This window comes from Sardina pilchardus, chromosome 14 (genome assembly GCF_963854185.1).
Source record: "Sardina pilchardus chromosome 14, fSarPil1.1, whole genome shotgun sequence".
Lineage (NCBI taxonomy): Eukaryota > Metazoa > Chordata > Actinopteri > Clupeiformes > Clupeidae > Sardina > Sardina pilchardus.
Genome location: NC_085007.1, coordinates 27327508 through 27345524, shown reverse-complemented (window position 1 = coordinate 27345524; position 18017 = coordinate 27327508). Strand labels below are relative to the sequence as shown.

General features: G+C 44.1%; 1 protein-coding gene across 1 annotated transcript; it reads left to right on the top strand.

Annotated features, from left to right (window-relative positions):
- The first annotated feature begins 752 nt into the window (after positions 1-752).
- ncs1a (neuronal calcium sensor 1a) lies at positions 753-16267 on the top strand. Its single transcript, XM_062554265.1, has 8 exons — positions 753-854; positions 6465-6489; positions 11284-11422; positions 12421-12499; positions 12861-12949; positions 13255-13332; positions 13839-13939; positions 15247-16267. The coding sequence occupies exons 1-7, from the start codon at positions 791-793 to the stop codon at positions 13935-13937; spliced, it is 573 nt and encodes a 190-aa protein (XP_062410249.1). The 5' UTR covers positions 753-790; the 3' UTR covers positions 13938-13939; positions 15247-16267.
- The last annotated feature ends 1750 nt before the right edge of the window (positions 16268-18017 follow it).

Below are 18017 nucleotides of genomic sequence, written 5' to 3'. Positions count from 1 at the left end.
AGTGGCGCGACGGGGCAGGCAGCTCGCAATCTATCTCCGCCAGCCGGGGACACAGTCGCCCGGTTCCCCATCGCCAGCGGGCAGATCCAGACAGATGGGAGTGTGTCCCTCCAGCACCGGCACCACCAGCAGCCGCAGCAGCCCTCCTCCACCTCCTCCTCCTCCTCCTCCTCCTCCTCCTCCTCAAGAGTGTGTGTGAGGGAGAGCGCGCTCCCCTCCAGGCCGGAGCAGTGATCCCACAGAGGGGCTGAGGACCGGGAGCCGCGCGGGAGAGGAAGGAGCAGGAGCTCGGACGCAGCGGAGCGGATTACAGCTCGTCCCGCACGCCGCTGCCGTCTCTCTCTCTCTCTCTCTCTCTCTCTTTCTCTCTCTCTCTCTCTCTCTCTCTCCCTCTCTCCCTCTCTCTCTCAACAGCCCAGCGCACGGCGCCTGGGGGAAAAGAAAAGGAGAGGAGGTTCAGCGCATCAGTGCCACAGCACATTCTCCTTTCTCCTCCGTGACTCTCTTTGTTCAGTCTATTTTGTGGCTATTGCTGCTCTTTTTTCTTCTTCTTTGTTTTTCTTTTTTCGTTGTTCTTTTTTTCCCACCTCTCTCTCTCCCTCTTCTCTTTTGACGGTGGTGTCTGGAAGAGGAGCAGGACTTGGCAGGACTGTCCGTGCCTGCCTGCTTTTTTAAAAAATAAATAAATGGCCCCAGTGGTGGGTACACGAGAAGTGCTTTAGGCAGAGAGAGAGAGAGACAGAGAGAGAGAGAGAGAGAGAGGGAGAAGCGTGCAGGCTGCCAAAAAGTCATGGGGAAGTCCAACAGCAAACTGAAGCCTGAGGTGGTGGAGGAGCTGACGAGAAAGACCTATTGTGAGTACCACCTGACCTTTACTGTTTTGTGTTCTCCTCACAGCTCTACGGTCTCTCTTCGCCCTGGCAACTTTCTCTCTCTCTCTCTCTCTCTCTCTCTCTCTCTCTCTCCCCCCCTCTCCCTCTCTCTCTTTGTCCCTCAGTCTTTGTTATGCAATATAGAATTGTTGTAGGAGGCACACAAACACCTCCGTTGGTCCGTGGAGAAAATCGATCTTATTTGATTAGATTGAGTTACTCTTCTGAGGATGCTGTTAAGATAATTGCCACTGTTTATCCCGGAAGGCTCAAGTTTAAAAGTGTTCTCGCATCTAGCTATACTAATGGTTCCCAATGAGCTCTCCAACTTCTTAATTTGATCATTAGGGGTAACAATTTGTGCCGCTAATTCAACTGACTTGGAGGTACCACCAGAACTTGGATCTTGATGGAGACGTTAGCTCTTTGAGATCAACATAAATGTCATTCTTGTGCAGAAATATGCAAATTGTGAGCACTGCCAGTTGGTTTACATAGCCCTGAGGCTTGGTGAAAGCGATCATGTTTTTTTAATTGGCTGGTAATTCAGATTGACTTCAACAGCTCTGATGACAGCAGGCATAGCCAGTCAATAACTGCCAAGCCATTTAAATCAGCAGTTAGTTTAAATTGAGCGGGGCTCACTCCTGTGAAATCGGGACCTCATTTAGAGATTTTTTAATCTGGAAAAAGTCATTTCTGTAAATGTTTTCCTAAGGGATGTTTTCCTAAGGGACACATAAAATAATTTCAACATAAGTCATTGTAATAGCACTTTATATATACTGTAACAACTTGGTGATAGTTCCTCAAGGAAGTGATGCTGGCATTATGTTTTCTACATAGAGATGATGCCGTCACCAAGGCAACACAAACATGCCATGGACCAAAGGTCAATGTGTGGTGATTAACGATTTACGCACAGCTCAACTCAAATGTAATGATTTCGACACAAATCAACTGTGAAACTATCTGGGCCACACTAGCCTATATCTAAAGCTAATGTTATATTTGTTAAAGCAGGAACAGCACTGCCACAGTGGAACAGTGTAGGCCTACAGTAGTTAAATAGGTATTCTCCACAGTGTTGAGTAGGTGTAGTAGTCTCATAAACTCTAATTAGTCCGACTCCCACCAACAGCAATAAGAGGGAAGACATTTGCTAAAAATGAGTTGAGTCCCAGGTCCTCTTGAAGCACCTCTTGGATATTGAGATGCATCATCTGTGCCCCTCGCTCTCGTCCTGTGCTAATGACGAGCGCTGATGGTTACTGGAGAAGCGTCTGGTTGGGTGTCAGCTCTGGGGTTGTCCCAACATTCCTGTAATGTAGGATTCAGGTTGCCAGCGTTTGCAAATGATGATGGAGTCCTTTAGAGCATCCTTCCTCCAGTTATCTGTGGGAGGCACACAGCAGACAGAAAAGACCACGTCACCTGTGATTGGTTGTGGTGGTGGTGGCTTTGGCTACATTACCGGTAGTCCCATTTTGTGCAAAATGGCTTGTGAAAGGCCTGCTGATCTGTGGAGCTGGGTGGCGAGGGAAGGGAAAGTGTGGCGCTCTCTGGAGCAGGGTGGCAAGGGAGGGCAGTCAAGGCAAGGCTAAGGGGAAGTGTGGCACTCTCGCTCTCTCTGCCAACGGAGCCCATGCTGTCACACAGGCTAATTTCCTCCTCGGAGAGGGACAGCTCACTGAGCATGTCTTAATTACCAGTGTGTGTGTGTGTGTGTGTGTGTGTGTGTGTGTGTGTGTGTGTGTGTGTGTGTGTGTGTGTGTGTGTGTGTGTGTGTCTGTGTGTGTCTGTGTGTGTGTGTGTGTGAGTGTGTGTGTGTGTGTGTGTGTGTGTGTGTGTGTGTGTGTGTTAGTGTGTGTGTATGCACGTGTGCTTGTGTGTGGCAGCACAAATGTCAGGCACACACGGGTATTTAAGACATCAGTCAGCACACAGTCTCGACATCAAAGACCTCACAAGAGCAGCCACACTCCACATTAAATTATTTAATAACAGCTGTTGAAGCGGAGCCTTTAAGAAGAGGATCGCTATTTCCACTTTAATCAACTTGGCCGCGAAAGATGTCTGAACATTTCGAAAGCGTTCCCAAAAGAAAACGGAATCTCTGCTCTGTCTGTGACTTGCCTTTACTCAGTGTGTATATGTTATGCTGTGTGTCTTTGTCTTCATTCTCTAACTTCTGAGTGTGTGTGTGTGTGTGTGTGTGTGTGTGTGTGTGTGTGTGTGTGTGTGTGTGTGTGTGTGTGTGTGTGTGTGTGTGTGTGTGTGTGTGTGTGTGTGTGTTGTGTGTTGTGTGTTGTGTGTGCTGCTCCTGCTCCTGCTCCTGCTCCAGTGGGGAGTGGAGAGCTGTCACTGATGGGCGCTGGGAAATTACAGTGCCACAGCAGCCACAGCGGCAAGCGTGGTGGTGGAGGAGGAGAGGAGCGGAGAGGAGAGGAGAGGAGCGGAGCGGAGGCAGCCACGCTGTTTGCCAAACGCCAGGCTTTGTCTCCACTCCGCAGCGCAGCTTTGGTGGTGCCATTGGGAGTCTGGGGGGGGAGGGCTCTGTGTTTTTTCGCGATTGCGACTTTGCGCGAGGCTTGCGAGGTTTTCATTTTTTTATTTTTCCTTCAGGGATGGAGGAAGATGTTTGTGTGCACACTTGAATCCCAGGAAAACGAGTGTCTGTATGATTGGATTGTGACTGGCATTGCTCAGTGGAGCGGCGCTGTGTTCCGATATGATTTTCCTCCAAGTCTGACAGACATGCAGTGTACAGTACACACACTCACACACACACACACACACACACTACAAAGAGTCCCTTGGTGCTGCTTAGTGCACCATGCATACGTCAAGTCATGTAGAAACCCTTTAATAACAATATTATATAATATATGGATAGATATTATTATCACACTGGTCACATTTTATATATACTGCAGACTATAAATATACACACACACACACACACACACACATACAGTAGATACATACCCAAACACACAGTCATATGTAGAGCCAAGCTGTTTCTGCCACTCAGCACTCAATGGCCTTTTCAGTGTGTTGCGGCCCCCTCGCACCCAGTCATTCATTATCTCCCTCCTTCTCTCTTTCACAGCCCACCCCTCTTCATCCCTCTCTTGGTCTCTCTTTTGTTCATCACCCATCTCCAGCTGCTCTCTCTCCGTCTCCCTCTCTCTGCCTCCCTCTCTCTCTCCCTCCCTCTCCCTCTCTCCCTCTCTCAATCTCTCTCTCCCTATCTCTCTCTCTCCTCTCCTCCTTCATTGTCCTCCCACTTCTCGCCCTCCCCTGTTTCTCCTGATTGCAGCTTGTCTGTTCTTACTTCTCATTATCTTTTTTTTCTCACTCTTGATCATTCTCTCCCTCCCTCCCCTGTGTCTGTTTTTTTCTTTCTCTCTCTCCCCGTTTTCTCTCCCTCTCTCCTGTATCTTTTGTTTTGCTCCAGCTCATCTCTTGCCCTTGTCTGTGTCTCTCCTCCACCTCCTCTGCATGTCCAAATTTAACCTCGGACGCCTTGCAAATCGATCCATTTGTCTCACAGACTGACAGATGCCATTGCCTGGGTGGAATAAGAGGGTAATATCATTTTGCTCATGCATGCAGAACTCACTGTCTCTCTATTGTTCCTCTATCCTCTCTCTCTCTCTCTCTCTCTCTCTCTCTCTCTCTCTATCACTCATACACAAATACAGACACAGCCACATGGCAGACGGAAACATATTAGACGTGCTCACTTGACACGTCATTAGAACCCATGAATTTTGCGCCCACTGATTGTTTTCATGTGGTCAAGATTGAGTTAATATCCGCGTGCTATTTTGTCTATGCTTACGTGCACATTCAGTTGGTTGCGTTCCCATTTTAGAATGAACATGGCCTCATAACAGCCTTCATTTCTTCCCTTCTCATCTTGACACACTCATGGTCTTTGGTCTCCATGGAGATGTGTTCCACTCAAAAGCAACCACCACAAGTTTTTCCGAGAAGAAAGATATTAGAAACACGCTGTCAAAAACGCCTTTCTCCATCTCTCAGGTACTGACCCCTGCTGAGCTTTTCTCAATGGCGCTGGCTAAAAATAGCTTTTTTGTGTGTGTGTTTCTCCTCATGACCCCGTGTGACCTTACTATAAATAGACTCGTCAGTTTGCGCATCTGCCATCTTGGATCATAACCACATCTCAGTCCTGTGCTTCTGGAGGCAGAATAGAATATCTCAGAAGCGAACAAAGGGTTCATGCCTGTTTCAAGCAGCCCTTCGGGTCACTCCTGATATTCCAAAGGGAATTTGCCCGTTAATGAGATGATATAGTGGAAATTGCAAGCATGACCCAGTGCAATTATCATAGCTATTTTTATTATTATTGTAGGTTATGCTGTTGCGAACCCAATGAGTTTTTATTGCATTATGTAATTGGTCTATTATCAAAATGTAGCATTCTGTTAGCATGTTTGTGTATATGTATCTGTGGAGGTGAACATGTTCAAGAGAAGCTGTCCATATGGACTGTAGCATGGCGAACCACAGCTTACACAGCTATGGCTTGCGTCAGGTGGCTCTTTTCTGGAGATTTTCCCTGAACTTGCCATCTTCACGCCTCTTTGCTCTCGTCCTTCCCTTTTCCTCTCGACAGCTATCTGTTTACATCTTTCCCCCTAGTGCCTTCATGCGTTCACCTCCACCATTCCTTTCTTACTGCAATCTCCCCGTCCACCTCCGCCTCCTCCTCCTCCACCTCCGCCTCCTCCACCTCCTCCTCCTTCTCCTCCTCCTCCCCCTCCTGCTTTCTCTAGCCGTGACAACAGTATTGCCTCACCCACTCTTTGTGTCTTCCTCCTTATGTGCACATGGCCCAATATAACACGGGGTGTGCGTGTGTGTGTTTGTGTGTGTGTGTGTGTGTGTGTGTGCATGCATGTGTGCGTGTGTGTTGTGTGTGTGTGTGTGTGTGCATACTGAAAGAGCGTGTTCAGGAAAGTGATGTCAGGCTAAGCAGGATGGCGTTTTGTAGACTAGAGGATGTCAATTTCATGGTCTGTCACGTCACGTCATGTGCGCCAGGCTCTGTCCTCTATCCCGCCAACAGCAGGCGCCGTGGCTGCGGCGTAGGTGTCACTGTCAGGGCCAGGTAGGAGACGCCCGGCGGGGCCTGACTGAGCTTGAGTGACGCTAACCCCCGCCGCAGTTAGTATGTGTCTGCCACTCAAGAGCAGCGCTCTTAAAGTAGCCGTCTGAGAGGGAGAACTCCGGCGTGAACACGACTTCCTGAGCTGAAAGCTCTCTTGCCGTATAGTGCACTTTAGCGTTGTTGTGTAAGCTCCGCTGAAGGGGAAAGCAATGGCAGGCCTGATGTACAGAGTGAAGGATGTTTACTGTGCGCTGGCTTTTTCTGTGCCAGGCAGCTTTTTACCTTTCCTTGCAAAACTGTCTCTCTTGTTTGTTGTCTCTTTTAGGAGCAGTAATTCCTTTGTGATGAATTCAGGTCTGATCTATAGGGAAATATTGTCCAGTCAGTGTTTGTGTTTGTGTTGCTGCTGCACTCTGCTAAGATTGTGCTTTTTCTGTGCTTCTCCACAGTCACGGAAAAGGAAGTACAGCAGTGGTAAGTGCTTTTGTTTTATTTCATCTGTCCGTCCATCCGTCTCCTTCTCTCCTGTTTTCTGTTCTCATCGGCTCTGTTCTCATCTAATAACACATTTGTGTGTGTCATTTGAGAGGTCAGGGCACTTTGTCCTTAGAGTGGTATAGCCACCAGACCCAAAGTCTCTTCAGGAATAGGGACTGGCCACGCTTCACTGGACTCCCATTCGTTGCAGCGAGGTTAGATCTCTGTTTCCTTGGACCACTGGACCACCACTCTGCATTGATCACTACTCGGATATTAAGTGATGATGCAATAGTGGGATAATAGTGGGTCCAATGGCTTTCAGAGCCGCTTGTTTTTCTCCTTAGACAGTAAAATAAAAAAATGTTTTCCGCTATTCAGAGTAGCCATTAAGAAAATTGTCTTCCTACTTATCACTTGTTGCCTCAGCCTAATGAAATCCTGTTTTTTGCGGAAGCCTGGATGTTACCCTTGATTGTATCATCTGGCTGCACAGCTACAGTAAAATTAAGCAATTTTGTTTTACTCTCACTAAAATGGAGGTGTTGGTTACAAGTTGCGAAAACCGTCTGGCTGCGCTAGTAAGTGTTTTTTGATGAAAAAGCTGTTGGGCCTGTGACGTCGGACAACCAAATGAGATTGCGATACTTTCAACTTTGGTATTAATGCTACGAGCTGACATTTTTCATAACCATATTTACCCTGAATGAACATTTTACAGGTTTTTTTGCTCTGGCTTCAAATCCTTCACATTTATTGCTGTTTGTCAAGTTCTAATCAAGTCCTAAATCTTCGAATCCTTCACATTTGCTGGTGTTGCCACAACTGTTTGCATTGCTTCGTCAAGCTCTAACTCTGCCGTCATTGTTTGAACTGCATTTCCAAAATGAGAAGCTCCATTTAAAATGTGTCACACCAATGGTAACTGATTGGGCCATCGTGAGTGGCCTACCAATGATTGATCTGGTAAAGTGCGTTTCCAGACTATAATTCCAGCAAAAACTGGGCTTGGACCAATAGGCAGGCAGATCCATCTTCATCTCCATGCTTCAGAAAGGCATTGTCATTCACATCGGCCTCTGCTGTTTATACATCTCAGTCAGCACGGCTGCATATTGGGTCTACTGAGGATTTGAAAAGGAGATGAATGTTAATATGCCGCCGATAATATGTCTAGAACAATATAAGCCAAATTGCTTGGCTGAATTCCCACCTGATTCTTGCTGTTGTTCGCCAGAATACTGGAGTTGCTCTATTAGTCAGGGGCTCAGTTGATCATTCTCTGTGCCACTCCCCTCTGATTCTCCCCAGCATCATCAACAAATCTAAACTAACTGCATGCGCTCTCACTGGGTACAGTGAGAGTTTGATGAGTGACGCCTGATTCATTCGGCTGGGCAGTGGGGAAGCTCTGATAAGATTAGTGGAGGTATTATAAAGCAGAGGCAGTGGGCTGTCTCTTTGACAACCCCCACAGTCATCTGCTGCCTTGCATTACCCTGCAACACCCCTCCTCCTCCACACACACACACACACACACACACACACACACACACACACACACACACACACACCAGCACCCATCAGAGAGATGATTCTCCACACCCCATCCCATTTAGCCTTGAACTGACGATAACCTCTGTGACACGCTGTGCCTCTGTCTGAGCCCCAACCCTAATTGTGTCAATCACACTAATATTAGCCCCCCCCCATCCCCATAATAGCACATTCCAGCGCGGCTAACTGAAGGCATTAGCCTGGTCACCGGCCGCGCTATTTGAGGTCACGGGGAGGGACGTTTAGGGCTCCAGCAGCCTCCACACCCTGGAGGGACTCAGCCGAGTGCTCCACTATGTCAACACTCGCCTCCTCTGACTCCTCGCCTGCCCTTCTGAGAGCGCCGAGCTGAGATGGGCAGGAGACAGATCCGGGTAACGACGGCAGAAAAGCCAAAGTCATCCTCCTTCACCTTCCTTCATCTGTGTAAACAGGCCGGCACCCACCAGCTGAGCTGTGCTACACAGGCAAACATGTGAGAAAGTAAATGAGAGATTAAGGTATTGAGTATAGGGTGGATATTGCCAAGCTCAAAATAGAAATATGGGGTGGTGAGGATGGAGCATTGGGAAATAAGAGTCAAGCAAGAAGCAAGTTAATATCGGGCAATTCTAACATAAAGGTCCATAGCATTGTAGCATTGTTTTCTCCTGCAAATGGTGCAGGTAGCCGAGGACAACCACAGAGGTAGCGTGACAGAATTCAGAATTGACATTGTGACATAAATAACCTACATCTTCCATCTCATTACTTACAGAAGAGAAAGGCCAGAAAAAAGGCACTTTTTATGTTCCATTTATTTTCCAGCTCAGCAGTTTCACCGGGCCAGGCTTTCAGGTTGTTTTTGACAGGTTCAAGGCCAGCTTCTGTGAGTTATGCTAAACTAATATGCTGCTGGCTGAGCGCAAAATACTCCTGAGAAAGTCAGCGATCCCAGCCTTGAACATCCTACAGAGATTTTATATCCTATCCCTTTGAAAGTCTGATGACAGAAGTATATATTAAAAGCCTATTCCAGCACTAGAACCTGTATCCATACAAATATGTTGTTAGAACATATTCTGTTAAAATAAATCATATAAACTATGGAAGACTGAATATGTAACATCAAATTGTTATTCAAACCATGTCAATCTTGCATTAGTATGTGGTGTCTAATTTTGGTCTTGGAGAGTTTGAAGGGAAATATATTGATTGGCTCTCACCATCCCATTAAGTTTTAGACAGAAATCGACACAGGTACCCCAAGGGCAATTAACAAGGTTAGTTTGTCTGATATGAGTTTAATCCGCAGGAAAGGTGAATAGGGAACACTTCCTATCTCTCCTGAGCCACCGCAGACACACCAGCATGCATGCCTACACACACAAAGGGGGGAGTACACACACACACACACACACACACACACATATGAACACACACACACTTTCACACAAATTTAAACACACTGAGAGAACACACATAAGAATAGAGAGAACACACATATCAAATGCACATACACACACACACACACACACACATGAACATGCACGCGCACACACACACACACACACACACACACACACACACTCACACATAAACACACCACATCCGTGCACACTTACACACACACACACATGCACACACTCCTTCATAGCCATGTTTCATCATGGTTTATCGTTCCACTCTGATTCATTGTTTATGGCAGCAGTGTGAGTATTAACACTAGAGCCCTATACAGTGTCAGAGCCTTTTGTTGCAGAATCGGTCTCCGATTCACAGAGACATATTCTCTTGTGCAGGTATCTAGGCATGCGTGGGAGCTGGCAAGAATGCAGGGTTGTGTCCTTCTGTCAATTGAATAGAGAGAAATGGATTGATGCTCACCAGAGACTATTCCTCTCTGCCTGAGATATAATGCTTGAATAGGAGACTATGTATTGATTTTTTTCTGAGCAGATACAGCAACAATATGTCCTATTCAGTAAAAGTTGTGGGTAAACAAACAACATGGTACATGTTATTCTTTTTCCTTTTTGTCATTTTATTTTTTGTTGTTGTTTATGTTGTCTGTTTTGTGTGTTGATGGTTTAGTTGTGTATTCTTTTCCTGTCTGTCTTTCAGGACAAGTATTTATTCTTTTCCTGCTTTTATATATATTGTCGTGTATGTTGACTTCTTGTCTGTATGTTGATTTCTTGTCTGTTATACAGTATGTTGTGTGTGGCTCTCAGGAAGAGTAGGTGATGTTTTCTGCATCGGCTAATGGGGATCCAAATCAAATCAAATCAAAAACTCTCTGTGTCTATGACCCAGTGGTAAATGCAATGTTTTTTCGTCTTATCTGTGCTTTAATTGGGGCCTGAATTGATTCCACCCATGCATCAGTGGTCAAGGTAATAAAAGAGGGAAAGGTTATCTAACTCAAGTGCTCAGGAACACGCTCATTTTCCAATGTATCCTGCACCTCTGTGCTAATAGGCACTTTGAAGCAGTTATGGGCATATTACCTAATGAGCTGTCTCAGTCTCCCGCGTTTTAATGCATCATGTGTAGTCAGCTCTTGGTGTTTGATATTCAAAGGACGGAAGTACCTTCTGAAATCCTGCAGGCTGCACAATGTCTAGGAAACATTATGCATTTATATTTGTACAACCTTTCTGATAAGCGATTAGTGTTTAGACATAATCTAGTGAAGTATTTATTTTTTGCTTTTCAGTCCATGAAGTATTTCTACTGAATCTCAATTGAGATGCAACCGAGTTGCAATACAATTATGATATCTGTTGTGGCCACAAAATGAAGAGCTGAATATGCTGATGACTCCAGACCAGACTCAAGTAATCTGCTTTGTTGGGGTGAAAGGCTGTCCTGCCATGCCTTGCATCCCTGTGCTGACCTTTATTTGCCCTTACCATGTCCATACTTTGTTTGGTCCCCCTGGCTCTATTCACATTATGTCCTCCTTCCTATCATGATGGGAAATGGCCATTGCAAGCTGATTGAATTGGTAATGTTCTTGGCTTTCAAAAATAACTTGGAACTGCTTCGGACCAGGATACAATTTGAATGATCCTGCATATGATTAATGGCTTGTGATGCCATTGATGCATGTTATTCCATTATTCCATTATTTATATATTCCATTATTCCATTATTTATATATTCCATCCATTATTATTCTGTATCTCTGTGATGGTATTTATCACTCTAATGATACGGGTGTAAATGTTTCTCTCATGCTGTTGTGCTCAGGTATAAAGGCTTCATTAAGGACTGTCCCAGCGGGCAGCTGGATTCGGCGGGTTTTCAGAAGATCTACAAGCAGTTCTTCCCCTTCGGAGACCCCACCAAGTTTGCCAGCTTCGTCTTTAACGTGTTTGATGAGAACAAGGTAAGAGACCACAGTGTAATTACAAGGGTTGCATTTGAAGCTTGATAGACATTTCTGTGTGCTATTGAGGCTTTATTATACGGGGGAGACTCGCTAAATACCACTCTCTTCCTGGTCTGAAATATTGATTTGTAGGCAAAACCCTATAGGAGCCTGATACAAAATGCTCACTTAAAGGAAACGTGGTCAGATGGATTGAGAGGGTTTTGCATCAGACCCCTTCATTTGAAGCTTGATAGACATGTTTTTGTGCGCCATTGAGGCCTTTGTAGGAAGAATGTTATGCTATATAATACAGTGGAGTGCATTTCTCAACCAAGGTTTCAGAATGTACTGCATTCAAGTAGTCATGATGGGAGAACTAGAGGGACTCCAGCATATGTGTGTTGTGGGGGTGATATCAACCCACAGGGCTGACAAACCCCAGGTCTGAGCTGCTGTTGCATCATTTTGGGTTTTTTTTTTTAGTTGAGATGCTCTATGTAGTTTGTGCTTGTTTGTGCTTGTTTGTGTCTGCGGTCGTGGAGGTGGAGATGTATGTGTGTAGGTGTCATGAGTAAGAAAATAGAGGAGGCCTATAACTGTCATAGAAAGCCCTCCATCCTCCCAGCGTTAGACACATCCTGAGATGGTGCTCTCATGGCATCAGCCTGCCATCACGCTGATGTGCCAATAGATTCTTTCTACACTTCAAATGGCATGATGTAAGAGACAAGCTCTCTTTTTAACAGGAGGAAACCTTCAGCAGAAGCTCAGTTCATAAGACATCTGTTTGGGGTTGACATTCATCAACTATTTAAAGTTTAGGGTATCGGTTTCATCGTAGTATGCTTAGCACCTCTAAAGGTAACTCTTATGTTTCATTCATAAGAGAAAGCTTCATTGGATTGCAATGAAGGGCAGGGATGTCCTCATCGCTGCTTTACAGACACAGAGTCTCTGTATGCATGTCCCTCTTAGTGAGTTTGTGAAATGGGCTTTTGAATCTTTCTCGGCAGGATGGGCGCATCGAGTTCTCGGAATTTATCCAGGCCTTGTCAGTCACCTCCAGAGGGACACTGGATGAAAAGCTCAGATGTAAGTCTCGTGACCTCCAGCCGTACCATCACATGGCACAGTATGCATTGTTGGTATTATTGCTGGCTATATTTGCTTGTACACATATTCAATCATATTGCTCACACTTTAAACAGATGCTCTACTAATATGTATACAGAGACCTATAGAATATACACCCAAAACACAGACTAACACACACACACACACACACACACACACACACACACACACACACACACACACATATACACAGTTTATAGTTTATACGCTATATCATTATGTTTTGCGGTCAGAATAGATCACAGTGAGTATTGTCAGTTAAACATAATAAACTGTACTATTACGGTGTCCTAAGGCGCTTCATTAATTGTTACTGTAGGGGCTTTTAAACTTTACGATCTCGACAACGATGGCTACATCACTCGAGACGAGATGCTGAACATCGTGGACGCCATATACCAGATGGTGGTGAGTCATTTGTTTTGAGCCACGCCATGGCTGACTGCATAACCACACGTGCCAGCAGTGTCACTTAGACAAGACTCACGGGCTGGGGATGCATTGTTTTGTTTCCGCCGTGCTCTGAGCTCCTCCATTAGATATTTCATCTAGACATTATGGATTAAGCATTTGCAGGTGGATGATGAGGCCTTTGCTGAGCCGTGTGTTTAGTTAAGGCCTCTTGCAGCTCTCTCTATATGCATCACTGCATCTGTCTCACGACTGTACTCTGTATTTTCCTCCTGTCCCTCCACATGGCTGTCTGACTGCAGGGAAACACTGTGGAGTTACCCGAAGAGGAGAACACGCCCGAGAAGAGAGTGGATCGCATCTTCGCCATGATGGATAAGGTATGTTTTTGCACTTGCACATTGTATCAGTCTTCTTTTCACATCATATTTTTACTCAGTAGTTCATGCATGCGTCATGATTGTTTACGTAAGTTATATAACAATCATTCCAGCACTCTCTCTTTAGTCTTCCACCATTTCACTAACAGTTTGTGAAACCCCAGCAGATTGCATTTCACACATCACCTCAGATTTCCGTTTGGTCTTTAGTTGTTGGCCGAGAGATAAAGGATGTAAAATTGAATAGTTCACGCTCTCCCAAACAGCTCATCCACTCCAGCTCAAACTCCAACCTTGACCAAAAATCTGCAGACATATTCTTCACTGTTCATATCTTAATGACACATTCATTTCTGTTCAGTCATGACTTGAAGGCCAAAGCAATTAATTCAAGTCTTTTATTAGAAGACTTTGAAAAATGATCTGTTCTACTAGAGGGAGATTTGGGATTTGGGATGATTTAATGCGATTTTGCGTGTTTTTGATGGCTGACCCATTGTCATCAGAATGCTGACGGGATGCTGACGCTGCAGGAGTTTCAGGAGGGTTCCAAGGCCGACCCGTCCATCGTCCAGGCCCTGTCCCTCTACGACGGCCTGGTTTAGAGGTACCTGCCGGAATGTCAGAAATTCTACTTGTCAAATGTAAAGCTTAAGAGTTGTTATGGGATTCAAACAAAAGATTCTCTGTATTCTTAGCTGTGGTATAAGTGTCTGTTCTGGGCTCTTACAATGCTGCACTCAATAGGCCGTGGAGCAAGGGTGAAAGTAGGCCGGTATGGTCCAGTACTATGTACCACTAAATGATTCAGTGGCGGTACGCAAGACCGAAAAGAGAAGGGGTACAACTGCCTGCCAAAACCAGGGCTGCCAACTCACATTATTGGCACTCCCTCACACCACACACATGCCTTTCCTCACACTAACATTTCGTCTACGCTTCCTCCGATGTACTTGTGATTTTTTAAATTAAGCCAACGAGATCTGTGTGTTAAGGCAGACATAAGGTGGATTTAAAACTAGCTACATATTAGGCTACTGTCTGTGAGCGCATCTGACTCTGCCTCAAAACAGATGCACAACAGTGTCTTATAGAATCAACCAATTGACCAATTAAACTAAACTGATCAAGGAACGCACTGCACTGTTATCTTCTATCTTGGTTCACATTAAGAAATATCAGTGACAGACTGAAACAAACTAACTTTACACTATTTGGAAACATGACATTTACACTATTTGGTAACATGAAGCCAAGCGAAAAGAGAGAGGTGAGTTTAGAAATTACACGTTTTAAGAAATAGTGGAATGCCACTTTTAAGTGGAATGCCACTTTATTTTTTTACTAAATACATACTGTGTATCAGCTATATCTTTTTCATAGAGATGACCCATATATTATACAGTATGCTTTTAAATAATACCAACTCATAGCCAGTACAGTTTATTCTGAGGAGTTAGGAGAGAGGCAGAAGGGCCTTTCAAAGAAGGTAGGGAATGAAGAAGAGAGAGTGAAACAGTGAGCCATATATCACGTCCACAATGCTCCACAAATAATAATACATTAATTAATGTAACCTATTTAGATGTGTAAAGTTTTTCCTGAGCACTATGAGACACTTTCACCTGTAACAAATCTCACTCCGGGCTGAATTAAAAAGTTTTCTGTTTACACTGTTAATTACACATTATGGTAGGTTGAATTTTGGTGATGTTCAGTAATCGTTCAGCAACCATTTTGCATACTGAACTTGAATGTCAACAGATGGCATTCTCTCCCTACTTTAGTAGATGTTTGCTGTTGAGTAAAGTGTCTACTTTTTTGTCAGCGTTGTCCTGTCATGACCCAAATAGACCTGATCTCCCTTGCATGTTGCCTCATCTTTTAGCGCTCTTTGTCTGTTCTGTTCCGCAGGTGCCCGCGGGTGGCTGCTGTGTCTCTGTGTCCTCTGAGGCACAGACGATCTTTCCCTGTACCTGCTGGGACATGGAGTTCTTGTTCTGCATTGTGAATGCTGTAGCTAGATCAGACGTCTGGCTTCAATATCTCATTTTCACGGTTTGTTGAAAACAACATTCACACAGACAGTGTTAGCAGCTATGCTGTGCTGTGCTGCATCTTTATGTGACATTTGCCTTTGAATGATAAACTATTGACAAAAAGAAGAAGCTAAGTGAGGACACTTCGACGGGAGCCTTGACCTTGAGAGTTGACCTGCTTTGGATGTGGATGCAGAGGGACTACAGAATCCTGTGTTGACATCAGGACTCCTCCTCAAGTGTTTTCAGTTCTAGTGTGAGTTTATCTTTGATCTGTTGGTAAAGGACACAGCCTCACACAGGTACATAGTATACACCACATCAAACGTGATCAACTGACATGATCTGCTGAAGGTTTAGATAAAATAATAAACAAATAGTTGAACTAATACATGTAATGTACAGCTTAACATCATTGTACTGTAAGGCTACTGCCAACATAGGGAGACTGGATGAACAGACGTCAGTCTTCTTAGTGAACACAACCATGTTTGCTCATGAATTTCACATCGTTGTTGTGGCTTCTAATGCTCCTCCTGAACTCTGTGATGAAAAGAAAAACACTGAGCATGTTTGGAATTCCTCACTGCACAATCACAAACTGTGTTTGACGTGAAAAGTATTATTTTTCTATGCGGAGCAGGCCTGTCATTGTGAAACTGAAAGCCTGTGTGTATTATACCCAATGCACCAACCATGTGGTTCTTTTGACTGTTAAAATAGGGGTTCTTCATTACGTGCACAGCACATCTTACTTTACAAATGAGCCAAGTTCTTATATATATTTTGCCTTCCCACAGTTGCCATCTAAAAGTCCATAGGAACTGTACAGTGACTAAGTATGGACTTACCCATTAATGTATTGCTATCAGGCAGCGAAGACTCCAGTGTTATTCTCATGCACTAAATTAAAGATGTTGTACATACATACAGTATACACCATGCATTAAAGAAATATAAAACATTAAACAGCTCACCTGTCATTTCTGTTAAAAGATGGAATGGGAGGAAGTGTCTTATGGAAATGAAATTCTAATAATAGAATGTTATTCCTGTCGCTATTTGGTGACAGCAACAGGAAGTGAGCTGTCTTTGTAAAGCCCATTTCGACCATCCATATTAACTGTAGGCCTATAGTGCCTACATATTTTAGGGTGAATAAGAGACTGTTGTCTGTGTAAACAAAATGAGTTTAAACTCATACTCCTATCAATTAGTAATAAATACACTGCTCTCTGCTGGCCATCAACAATATTGCACTGTTTGGCACTGCTATTACTGTAGCCTACATTGTTTTCATGGCAACGTAAGTGACCAGTACACACACAATTATGTGACCAATGGTCTGTTAGAGGTTGAGCGATATGAGTAGAAACATGAAGAAGTGTTGTCCTTTTTGAAGAAACCACGCTGAGAACACTGTTCTCAACACAACTGGTGAGACTGAATATGTTACTGCTGGCTGTCATGCGCATTTAGTTTTTTTTAGCTCCTTAGTAGGCCTATTTGTAATTCTGATACACAAGCCAATATTTTGAGGTGGGCCTACATTGACATACGTGGCAGTGGGCAATCTTTGTGCTTACCCTAATTGTGAAACTATCCAAGTTTAGAAATGAGGCACATTGATACACAAAATATTTAAATGCATCTGATATGTGTTGGTCCAGCATGGCCTCCATGTATTAGATGTGTGATCATGTGAGTCATCATACCTGCTAGACCTGTTTGACAGGTTAACTCTTATTTACAGGACAAAGCTCATAGATACAGTAGTTGTCCCTCACTGGCTAATCTTATTAATGCATGAAAGGTGAACTCGGTGAACATCCGAGTCTGCCTTAGCCTACAACTTTCTGAGTCTCTCTGATTTGTCAGATCAAAGGAATGACTGAGAGCACTGCAAGCTCTTAATGATGGAAGTGTGATAACTAGAGTTTCATTACCATAAAGTCATTTATAAGCATGCATAACACTGATATTACAGTTTGTTTCTGCAGGTGGAAAATTCGTTCAATCTTCAGTGAGTAAAAGTCCGACCATGTATTGTTTCTACCTGTGCATTTGTGATGAGAGCACAGGTGATGTCATCAACTTGCTGCTCTCTACTTAGCTGAAGAGTTGTACTAATTAGAATCAGCTGGTTTAAATGAATGGTTGGCACAGATATGGTAGGACTTTTACTCACTGAAGCTACCTCTGAAACCTCCGTCTGATTTTGATACTTATTTGTTACTTATCAATATTCTACATTTCTACATTTGGAGTTTGATAAAGAGGCCCAGTGTGTGTTTGTTTGTGTTGGAGACTTCTAAACTGATGTCTGCCAGTTTTTAAATCGGTCTTTCCTGCCAATGTTGAACAGAAGAGATGGAAAGAACTCAAGAGAAGAGAGAGATGAACAGTAGATCACATGATGGAGCCCATAAGGGACTCTGATTGTATTCTATGGCTATGGCTATGGCTATGGCTATGGCTATGGTTATTTAGCAGACGCCTTTGTCCAAAGCGACATACAAATAAATAACAATACAAATTAAATTAACAGTGAACAATTACAAACTAGGGAGAATAGTAATATTATCAGTAAAACAATAATTTTAAGCACTAACCTAATGAGAAATAAAACAGTGAAATGAGAATAGC

Coding starts and splice junctions, on each gene's coding strand:
- ncs1a (XM_062554265.1), top strand. CDS start 791: ATGGGGAAGTCCAACAGCAAACTGAAGCCTGAGGTGGTGGAGGAGCTG. Junction 11,423..12,420: donor ACGTGTTTGATGAGAACAAG/GTAAGAGACCAC, acceptor CTTTCTCGGCAG/GATGGGCGCATCGAGTTCTC. Junction 12,500..12,860: donor ACTGGATGAAAAGCTCAGAT/GTAAGTCTCGTG, acceptor TTGTTACTGTAG/GGGCTTTTAAACTTTACGAT.